This window comes from Neopelma chrysocephalum, unplaced genomic scaffold (assembly GCF_003984885.1).
Source record: "Neopelma chrysocephalum unplaced genomic scaffold, ASM398488v2 Primary Assembly neopelma1_299, whole genome shotgun sequence".
NCBI classification, from domain to species: domain Eukaryota; kingdom Metazoa; phylum Chordata; class Aves; order Passeriformes; family Pipridae; genus Neopelma; species Neopelma chrysocephalum.
The window spans coordinates 1,863,087-1,874,288 of record NW_020897961.1 but is presented as its reverse complement, the minus strand read 5'-3'; the positions used below and the strand labels follow the sequence as shown (position 1 = coordinate 1,874,288).

At 52.8% G+C, this 11,202-nt stretch overlaps 1 protein-coding gene across 1 annotated transcript in view; it reads right to left on the bottom strand.

Annotated features, from left to right (window-relative positions):
- Positions 1-7,009: 7,009 nt before the first annotated feature.
- GALNT17 (polypeptide N-acetylgalactosaminyltransferase 17) overlaps positions 7,010-11,202 on the bottom strand; it is a 216,473-nt gene continuing 212,280 nt past the window's right edge. The window contains exons 10-11 of the mRNA XM_027704952.1: positions 10,399-10,566; positions 7,010-9,804 (exon numbers count right to left, since the gene is read on the bottom strand). Coding sequence (XP_027560753.1) covers positions 9,676-9,804; positions 10,399-10,566 — 297 coding nt within the window. The 3' untranslated portion in view covers positions 7,010-9,675. The remainder of the gene's footprint in view (positions 9,805-10,398; positions 10,567-11,202) is intronic.

Below are 11,202 nucleotides of genomic sequence, written 5' to 3'. Positions count from 1 at the left end.
TCACCTTGCAGCTCCAAGTGTTGAATAATTCATGGCAGGCTGAGGACCAAACCCCCCTCTCTGGCTGCCCAGGGAGATGCTCCTTCCATCCCTTCAGTAAAAGGAAATTGGTGCCAACAGAGATCCTGGAGGGTTGGGAGAAGATTCCAGGTGCATCCCAGCTTCCATAGGGGAGCAGCAGGGTGGTGAGCAGCCAGCTCTGACTTCAGCCCCCAGCACACTCCGTGCAAAGCATTATTTTTATTAACTGTGCATCTCAGAAAACTCATGTTTTCCCTCGCCAGCTATTGTCAGTGATCACTTGCCTCCCAGCAGTCAAGAGATAGCAGCTGATTAATATCAAATCTCTGGGAGCTGTTAGATATCCATCAAAGGCCTGAAGAGAGTGTCTTTTGCCTATTGAAACAGTTTAAGCACTGATGGGATTATAATTATCTCGCTATCAACTGCAACAAAGCAGCTCGGCGGGAGCTGTTCCACTTAAAAAGAGGAGGTCAACTAAATTATCCTGGTGGGAAAGGGAATGCCAGAGCATGACCTTGTTCTCTAGACTGCCTATAATTAATTGCATTTATGATTTATATTGGGGCCAAGCCCTCATCAGGCCACGGGGTCACACTCAGCAGCTGGATGGGCCCTGGCTGTCACCTCCCATTGAGGAGCTGGGATATGTGATATCCCCGGGATCTGTGAAGCCTCTCTGCACCAAACATGGGGTGATTCCTGGTTCCAAAGGTCATGGATCTATACCTTAGACATTAGGAAGGAATTGTTCCCTGGGAGGGTGGGAAGGTCCTGGCACAGGTTGCCCAGAGAAGCTGTGGCTGCCCCATCCCTGCGAGTGTCCAAGGCCAGGTTGGAGCAACCTGGGCTAGTGGAAGGTGTCCCTGCCCATGGCAGGGGGTGGAATGAGATGATTTTAAGGTCCCTTCCAACCCAAACCATTCTATGATTCCATGGGTCTATAACGAGCACGAAGGTTCTGCTGATTTTGGCTGAAAGAGCTGCAGTTTGATCTTTTCTGGATCAGAAGAAACGCGACACAGGAAACAAGAATAGAATTTTAAAAACCATCCAGCCTGCCTGTCAGGGCTGGGGAAGGCTCAGATTTGCCATTCAAGCAGGAAAATTCAGTCTGGACACATCAAAACCTCTCTGACAGCCAGGACAGCAGGGCCTGGGAAGCCCTGATGAGCCACCAGCTCCATCCAGGGGCAGATGGGATGAACATCCACCAGGAAGGGGCCTCTGTATGGCCACCCTGAGGGATGGAGAGGCTGCCCAGCACCTCCCAGCCCTGCCTGATGTGTGCTGGGGTTGGGGTGACCCATCCCCCAGTGCTGCCACGGTAGACTGACCCTTCCTGGGACCCTGTGCTGTGTCCAGCACCTTCCTCATGGCCAAGGGCAGACCCAGCCCAGCCCAGGTACCTGCCCATTGCTCATCTCCCTAAATCTGGCCCTGATCCCTTCCATTTCCCTTTCCTGATCCCTCCTTTCCTCCCCCACATCTCCCATTTTTCCCCTTCAAGTGCCCTGTGCTCCACAGTCCCACCACTGACCCACCATAGGCCACCTGGGCAGGGGCTCTGGGCTTCTCTTCTGCTCTCCTTCAGCTCAACTAGGGCAGCCAAAAGACTAGCAGAGTATTTTGGGGTTGTTTTTTTCCTTATTAGAAAAAAAAAGACAAGAAAGTGAGACCCACTTTGTCCCATCTCATCTCTTTCCCTCTCGGTCCACATGGATGATCCAGACCCTCAAATGAAGGACCACAGACTCACCACACCACCTTGTCCCCATGGATTTCTGGTGCTTGAAAGCAGGATCTACCTGTTATCTTCACATTTTCATGGCAGGGGGGCCTTGGATTCTGGGAAAATCATGGATGTAGCCATGCAATCACCACCTCCCAGGCTGTGTCTGGGCACTGCAGCAGAGGCAGGACGGGCACCAGCTGCTGTCACAGGCTGTGCTGCTGCCTGTTCCTCAGAAATAAAAAGGAAAAAAAAAAGATTTGGATTATGGGCACTACGATTAAAATTTAAAGAAAGAAACATTGTTTTCCCACTTTTTCCCACTCCAAATGCAAACTCGGGGAGGAAAGCGGGAGGTGGGGAATTTAAACAGCAAAACGAGGATACACAGAGAGCAAACCACGAGGAGAGAGAACAAGAACAAGGGGAAAACAAAGCAAGAGGCAAAAAGAAGAGAGATGAAACAGGAAAGAGTGAGGGAGAGCGGGAAAAAAAATCAGAAGTGGAAATAAGCAATCAAAAGAAATAACAAAAGGAAAGCAGCAAACAAAGGAAAACACAGGGAGAACAAAGGGATGAGAGGGGGTAGAGCGGCAGCAAACTCAGAGAGAGAACAAAGGGGGGATGTAAGGCAGCCCCAGACACAGAAACTGAGACGAGGCAGCACAAAAGACAAAGGGAAAGTGGGACAAAAATAGCACCAAAGCGGGAAACATGAAGGGAGTGAAGGTCGTGGTGAGCTGGCACCGGAGCCGAGGGGCAGAGCTGGGCGTGGGCACGGACCAGGAGGGTGATGCTGTGCCTGGCACTGCCCTGTGGGACCACCGGGGACAGCGCAAGGTGGGCAGGGGGAGCAGGGGTGTCTGGAAGGGTCGGGGCTGCACCGTGTCCTGCTGCTGGAGAGGAGCCAGCGCTGCCCGGAGACCCCTCCGAAGGTGGAACAGCTCCTCGGTTCCTCCCAGTTGCTCCCAGAAAGGGCAGGAAGGAGCCCTCCTTTCCCCGCTCATCCCTCCCTCTCTCCCCAGCCCGAGCTCTCCTGTCCTTGCTCTCCTCCCAGAGCCGGGGGGTCCCAGCTGGGGGCAGGACAGGGTTGAATTTGGGGTCCAGCTGGCTCCAAACCTGCTGTGCTGCCAGAGCCAAGGCCGGGGGGGACGCTGGTGGCACCTCTGGGGTGACAGAGCTACGGAAGGGTAAAAAATGCTGCCCAGCTGCTGAGAGAGAGAGAGGAGAGAGGAAAATGTGGGAGAAGCAGCCCTGCAGAGATGAGGTGGGGGCAGGAGTAGGGGCAGGAGCAGGGGCAGGAGGTGCCCCGGGTGCCAGGGCAGCCCGTGGGGTCCATGGGGGAGCAGAGACCCCCTTGCAGCCCCTGGAGGAGGCTGAAGCAAGTGGAGATGCCCTGGAGGAAGGTGCAGCCCATGGAGAGCCCAGGCTGGATCAGGTTTTCTTTCAGGAATTGTGGCCCAGGGAGGATCCACAGCTGGAGCAGTTCAAGAAGGACTTTATGCCATGGGAGGGACTCCACGATGGCACAGGGGGAACGTGTGAGGAAGGACCAACAGGCAAAGTGTGATGGATCAACTGCAGCCCCCATCCCCACCCACCTGCACCTCCTGGGGAGTGAGGAAGGGGTGGGAGAGTTGGGAATGACGCAGGGAAGCTGAGCCTGGAAAACAGGGCCATTAGGAAGAAGGTGGGTTCAGTTTGTTTCTCACCATCCACCCTGTTTTTAATTGCAATACATGAGATTATTTTCCCCCAAATCAAGACTGTTTTGCCCCTGATGGCACCTGGGGAGTGACCTCCCTGCCCTTCTCTTGACCAGCTTTTCCAGCTGATTTTCCCCCCTGCCATGCTGTGGAAGGAGGGGGGGTGAGGGCAGCTGGGTGGGCATCCAGCAACTCACCATGCCTCTCCCAGCTCAGCGGCTCTGCAGGAAGCTCCTGCTGTGCCAGAGATCCCTGTGGCAGCTCTGCTCCATCCCTGCCATGCACAGCTCCATCACCGGGCCACTTTTCCCGGGATGAGGCTCTGAGCACTCATTGTCCATGCAGGAAACAACCCAGGCTCCCTGGGAGGCTCAAAGGATCCTCGTGGTGACTGTTCCACCCTCAGGATGCCAGTTGTTGCCCCCAGTTTGGTGCTGGAGCCAGTTCTGCAGCTCAGCACAGCTCAACTTGTCCCCACTCCACTGCTATTCCCTCCTGGCTGTGGTTGCTGAGGAGAACAATAAGGAATTAGTCCCTGCCTGGGCTCTTGAAACTGTGAAACACTTGCCTATAACAATAAAACTTGGAATTACAATAGCCAGGAAAGACATTTGGGGAGCTATTACCCATCAGGTCTCAGAGTCACCAGATGTGACTGAAATAAGAAACTCCTGCCCTGGAAAGCTCCCAGGGTTGTAGGATCTCTCTCTCTGTGTTATTCCCCCTTCTGTTGAAGGAAAAACACTTGACTCAGAGGCTCAGGGTGGCTGTTCCAGGGAGTGATTCCTGCATGGCTTCCAAGTAAACATTTGGCAGTTTAGGAGCCCCTGGAGCCAGTGCCCAGGTTATTATTTTCCCTGCCTTGTGCAGGATCTCAGCTCCAAGTGGGATCCAAAGCACTTGGGCCAAATTCTCAGCTGGGGCTTGAATGAATAACCCAAACCAGCTGTTGGGAAGGAACTGAGCCTTTTTTTCTTTGCTTTTCCTACATGGGCAGGTGTTTATCACAGTCATCCCCATGGGATGGGACACTGAACCCACTTGCTCCTGACAGGATATCCTGGAGAACTGGAGAATGCTGAGCTGGGCCCTGAAGCTCATCACTCTGCTCTGGTATTTTATCTGACCGTTCCTAGAAGGATGAGGTCACTTTGCTCCTCAGCTCCTCACTCCCACCAGTCCTGACTAAAATCCCAGTCCCACCAGTCTTGACTTCACTGGACACCTGAAGGAGCTGAGCAGCTTCCCTGGCTCCAGAGGGTTGTGTGGCTCCTGCCTGTAGGAAGACTGAAAGCCACAATTAATTTGTGGATTTTTTTCATTTATAAGAACAGGGATTCCAGGAATCACTTCTCCCAACACACAGGACCAGCCCCCCTACAAAAAAAAAGAGCTCAGCCCCCTCACCTTTACCGGGCTGGTGGGGCTGGAAGGGTTTATTTATGTCCCTAAAACTGGCATGAAGCTTTTCTGATGTTTAAAGGACTCTTTTGGTTTGGCAGCAACAGGGAATGACCCTTCATCCTTCCTGCCCACGTCCTTGGAAATCCAGCTGAGATTCCTAATGGCCACACACGCTTTTCCCAGTCCCCAGCCCAACAAAGGATGGCTTCTCATCTGCCAAGAGGAGCTGCAGAGGTTCCTGATGCCTCATTTCCCCCTGCCCAGTGGAGTGCTCAGTCTGTGCCCAGCAGCAGACGAGTGCCCAGATTGCTCCGTGCCTGAGCAGAGGCTTTTCTGCTGGGAGTCCACCAGTGAAACCTCTGACTTTGAAATGAGAGTTTCACTTTGTTTGAGGGCTTAGAGGGAACTTTCTGGAAGTTCTGCTCTCTGCCCAGGGCAGCACAAAGGGCAGCAGCAGGGGAAGAGCTCACTGTGGACTCCAGAGGGTGGTCCATGACTCAGAGCCCTGAGGGACACCAGGGGCAAGTGGTGTCTGCCAGGGGTCTGTTTTGGCATCAGTGTTATTTAATATCTTCATGAATGACACAGATGAAGGGATCAAGGGCCCCCTCAGCAGGTTTGCAGGGTGAGGGTGCAGTGACACACCTGGAGGATGGGACCATCCCTCCGGACAAGCTCCAGAAGTGGCCCCTGGGAATCTCCTGAGGTTTAACAAGGCCAAGTGCTGGTGCTGCACCTGGATCAGGGCAATCCCAGGATCAATCCAGGCTGGGGATGAGCAGATGGAGCAGCCCTGGGAGAAGGACCTGGGGGAGAGGCTGGACATGACCCAACCCTGTGCCCTGGGCTGATCCCCCAGCGTGGGCAGAGGGCAGGGGGGGATTCTGCCCCTCTGCCCCCTCAGCTGAGACCCCCCTGCAGAGCTGCTCCAGCCCTGGGGAACAACACAGGGAGGACATGGAGCTGCTGGAGAGAGTCCAGAGGAGGCATCAGAGGGCTGGAGCAGCTCTGCTGGGAGGAAAGGCTGGGAAAGCTGAGATTGTTCAACCTGGAGAAGAGAAGGCTCCAGGGAGACCTAATTGTGGCCTTCCAGGACCTGAAGGAGCTACAAGAGAGATGGAAAGAGACCATTTACAAGGGCCTGGAGTGACAGGACAAGGGGGAATGGCTTCACACTGACAGAGGGCAGGGTTGGATGGGATATTGGGAAGGAATTGTTGGCTGTGAGGGTGGGGAGGCCCTGGCACAGGTTGCCCAGAGAAACTGTGGCTGCCCCATCCCTGGAAGTGTCCAAGACCAGGTTGAACAGGGCTTGGAGCAACCTGGGCTAGTGGAAGGTGTCCCTGCCCGTGGCAGGGGGTGGGACAGGATGGTCTTTAATGTCCCCTCCAACCCAAAGCATTCCGTGATTCTCTGCTGTGGAGCACATTGGATTGAACTGTTTTCCGACATGGACCTTGCCCCTGAGGAAGCCCCGAGTGTGTCAAATGCTCCCCACAAGGGCACAGGTTTCCATCCTGGGTGATCCTGTGGCTACAGATCCCACCACGGGATGTCCCACCCCCTGCCCAGCCAGGCCCAGGCTGGAGGTGACACTTCCCTGGGGTGATGGGCACATTTGCTGTGCCCCCAGCTCGGGGCAAGAGCTGCTGCTGCCACCCGAGGAGCTGCTGTGGTGCCTTTGTCACCCGGGGCACCCACAGAGACACCTCCCTCCTGCCCAGGAAAGCACCTGCCCATCCCTCACTCTCCTTACAGGGCACCACAGCACCTGGTTTTTAGGAGAACACGGATGTGAGGAAGGGGGTTGGAGTGCCCTGAGCTCCAGGTAACGTTTAGGAACATTCAGGAACACCCAGCCTGGGTTCAGGAACACGTTTGCAGACGCTGCTTTATTTACCACGTCTCTTCTCAGTTCTGGGATGTTAACTGTGTTATCTGGTGAGTGACAGCAGTGGGATGGATGGGATGGGAGTTAATCTGTGTCCACCATCTCTCTTGATTTCTCCTTCATTTCCATTTCTTTTAAAAGTGGAAGTTTCATTAAAAAAGCAGCATTTTTCTATTAAATAAGTACCAGAGAAGAATGACTGCCTCTGTATCTCATCAGCAGTGAATCTTTTTAAAACCACTCAGGAGACAAGGCTCAAATCATATATTTAATAAGAATCACTTGGATATCACTTCTTAAAGCAATTAACATATTATTAGAGATAAGCCAAGATGCAACAATTAGACCCAGATTTCTAAGACAGATTCCTACGGTTTCGGAGGGCGCAGACCTCGGGCCGTGGCCTCAGCAATCACCTCTGCATGTCACAAACCAGTGTCAGAATTTCACTTACACGGACACAGCAGATTAAATTCTCACTTTCATTCCTCATTTTGCTCGTGCTGATTTTCCTGATTCTTCTCAGTCGTTGAAAGCTGCAATTACAGCAGCGACAAGGGGCAAACACCTCAGCGGGGGCTCTGAGTGATCATTTCCAGCTTCCCCTTCCTTGTGGAGAGTCAGGGGGTTGTTTTCCACATGGAGCATGAAGGAAAGGCGTCTATGAACCTTAATAAAGGATCAAAGAGCTCATCACCAGCAGGATCCTCGTCTTGTGCCCCCTGAGCGCAGGGACGGCACCGATGGCGCCGGGAGATGCTCTGCCAGGGGCTGCTGGACACAGGGACATCCCAGAGGGGCTGTGGTGACGATCCAGAGAGCTAAACACAGCCAGTCCCTCCTGCCTGGCAGCTGGAGCAGCTCCTGCCAGGGATGGGAGCCGAGGGGAAGCCACACATTCAGTGGTGCTGCCGGTGACAGGGCGGGAGCCGCCAGCAGCGGGACAGACGGAGGGCTGGGGGGTGGCACCTCATCCCACCACGATTAAATGTGACAAAGCCCATCTGCTGGTGCCCTGGGCACTGGCAGGACTCGAGCTGGAGTGGGAACTAGGAATTCTGCAACATTTTTGGTTGTTTATCCTGAAACATGCAGGCTTTTCCCTCCTCTGACCGACACGTGGCTGCCGCTGGTGACTGACAGCAAACTGATTGCTCAATTAAAGGGCTTTTTACCAGTTTGACCAACCCCCCGGACTTGCCTGGAGTCCACTTCAGCAGCAAATTGCTTTTCTTAGAAGGCAGCAACAAATGGAAGGGGGAAAACATATCATGCATCTAAAGATTTGTGATCATATCGGGTTGGTAAGGGCTGAGATTTATTACACGAGAGATGATGCAACAGCGAAGAAGGAGAGCAAAATTCTACATTGACTCCCTACTTTGCAGTTCAGGACAACTAAGAGGTTTTACTTCATTAAGGAAGGCAAGGGAAAAAAATCAGGGACAACCTCAATGCTTGAGGGAATCCTGTAAAGCCTAAATGAACAATCAGTCCTACGTTGCTGTAGAAGGAACAATGAAATATATCTGCTTCTGTTCAATAAATTACTAAAACATCAGTTATAAACCTGCTGCATGGCATTGAAAATTAAACTCATTAAACATCCAGGTAGCTTCATCCTGATGCAAATGGAAGACAGGCATGAGTGCTCTGCAGCAAACAACTCTGTGCACATCCCATCTTTGGGAACCATATTTACACATACATCTCATATATTAATATATTTTAGTGCACCCTAGCCAGAGGGCAACCAGAAGGAGTACTATTCTGTGAGAAGGACAGGAGAAGGGCTGGCTTCTCCTCTCTGCTGGGCAAGGCCTGTGTCCATCCATGGGCAGCAATTGTGCAGGACCATGTTTCCCTTTTCCAGGTGAGCCAGACACCAGGGCCCCAAACAATGGTCTCCCGTGACGATTGGGTGGGTTTGGGAGCCAAGATTTGGCAGCCAAAATTATTGTGAGACCAGTCCACCATATTAACAAGCCTGAAGTGACTTGCAGGTCAAGAATTTCAGCCCAAGTGCCATTTTTTTGGTCTCTTGCCCTCCCTCTCTGGTCCTTCCAGAGCTCGGGAAGGTCCGAAGGGACAAGGACAGTCTGGGGAGGACCTTGACCACGGTGACACACAGAGAAGGCAGGACAGGGAAGAGGACACCACTACAGAGTTAGGGAGACCACCATTCCTGATATCCCCAAAGGGTAGGCAGACATCCCACATGGTTCCCAAGGGGAATTTGGGGTCTCCATGGGAGGGACTGGTGCTGCTCAGCACATGGGTGAGGGAGGGGGGGAAATGGGAGATCAGTGGGTTTATTCAGTGGCATTTTGTTTGAGGATATCTGGGATTAAGAGCTGGGGGATGAAGGGTATGTTTTGTTTCTCCAGCACTTGGGAAAGGGGCTGCTGGATGCAGGGGCAAGGAAGGGAAAAGAGAGCAAGGACCCAGCAAAACAGCACATCCTTCAACCTCCTCTCCTTTGGGCCTGGTGACCATTTTCCTCTCACAAGCATCCAAGTTTTCACCCTTGCCAGGCAGGTGTATCCAGGGTGGATGACCCTGAACCTACCCAGCCCTTTGGCAGGGCTTGGAGTTGTCTGGGAAAGCAACAATTCCCTGTCAGTACGACGCTCCCGGGGCTGCAGGAGCTCATTCCAGTCGTCCCAGCAGCAACAAGTGGCCCCTTCCCGAGTGCTCTGCAGAAGGGAACAGCAGTTCTGCCCCAGTTTCACACAGCTGGGATCAGCTGGGGGAGACTTCAACACAACAAAAGAAAGACAGCGATGCCCATTTCCCCCATGTCCTCTCCTGATAATATGAATAAAGCTCTGTTTTGATATTCCATCCTTTCCAAAGGAGTCCCGTCGGATCAGTCTAGGTCAGCTGTGGTTGGAGTGACACTCCCCTGACTCTTTCAGCCTTTACTTGATGAAGTTTTTAATTGTCCACCTTTGTCCTGTGCAGCTGCGAAGGATCAGATCGATTCCAGCCATTCCCTTGTTCTCCACTTCCAGGCACCTCCCCGTGCCCTTGTTCAGGATGGCACCGTTCTGAAATGAAAGGAATAAATTAAAATTAAAGGAATAAATTAAAATTAAAGGATATGAGGAAAGCATTAAAAAAATTAGGACGTTGGGTTGCCCGTGAGGCAAATCAGGTTGGCACCCAGGGGTGCAGACACATCCTTGGGCTTTAGCTGGGTGGAAATGCAATTCCAACAATGAAATGATTCCTAAAATAAATAATGGGAGTGGAATGAGCATCCATAAAGCACCCAAGGAACATCTGGAACCTTTAAATTCCCTGTGTTGGGAAGGTGGGACACTTGTGTACAATGTAGATTATTTACACTCTGCCTTGGCACAAGAATACTGTGTTTTCATGGAGATTATCCATAAGGAATCCGTGAGTCATTGGCAGGGCAGGCTACATCCACCAGATGTAACCAGATCCACCTTTATGGCATCAGAAAGGAAAACTTCTACTGGAAATGGACCCGAAATCCTGCCCCTGATCCCTCTTCACCTTTTCCCAATGCCTTAAGGACCTGGCACCTGCCATTCCATGGGATCAGTTGTCCCACACCATCTCGTGTCAGATGAGGTGCCCCAGCCCAGGGTTTGGGAAGCAGACTTGGAACACACCTGGATGAAACTCCAGCGCTTGTGGAGGCTGCTCTTGACCTTCTCACAGTCCAGGAGCTGCGGGAAGCGGCTCTTCCCATTATCCACCAGGCACCGGGTGTCCGGGAGCAGGGTCGTGGTGCCCAGGGCGCCCAGGTGAAGGAACCCCTCCTTGGTGTAACGTGCCAGCTGTGGGCAGGGGAGGACAGAAAGGAACATCAGCACCGTGGGAGCATCACTAAAGTGATACAGGAAAGGACATAACTGTGGGGATGGGGCACAGGGAAAGTGGAACTGAAAAGAGGGAAAAAAACAACTTTATCCAGCCTTTTTAGCCTTGATTTGGTTTTTTGGGTTTTTTTTTCAGATGCAAAAAAAAAGGTGGGGAGATGAGACACAGGGAAGGGGTAATAATAACTCTGAACCTTAAATCCATCAGGATTGTCTGGCTCTGCTCTGCCCTGGGGTGGCCTCACCTGCAACATTGGTGCAGTTTGGGGGGACACAATGTAGGGAAGGGATTGAGCCATTAGAGAGTGTCCAAAGGAGGCCACGAGGATGGGGAAGGGCCTTGATTTGAAGCCGTGGGAGGACACTGAGGGCACTTGGTGTGTTCAGCTGGAGAACAGGAGACTGAGGGGAGACCTCACTGCAGTTCCAACATCCTGGGCAGGGGCAGAGGAGGGGCAGGGACTGAGCTCTGCTCTGGGGGGACCAGGGACAGCACCCAGGGAATGGCCTGGAGCTGTGTCAGGGCAGGCTCAGGTTGGATCTCAGCCAAAGGTTCTTCCCCCAGAGGCTGGTTGGGCACTGACCAGGCTCCCC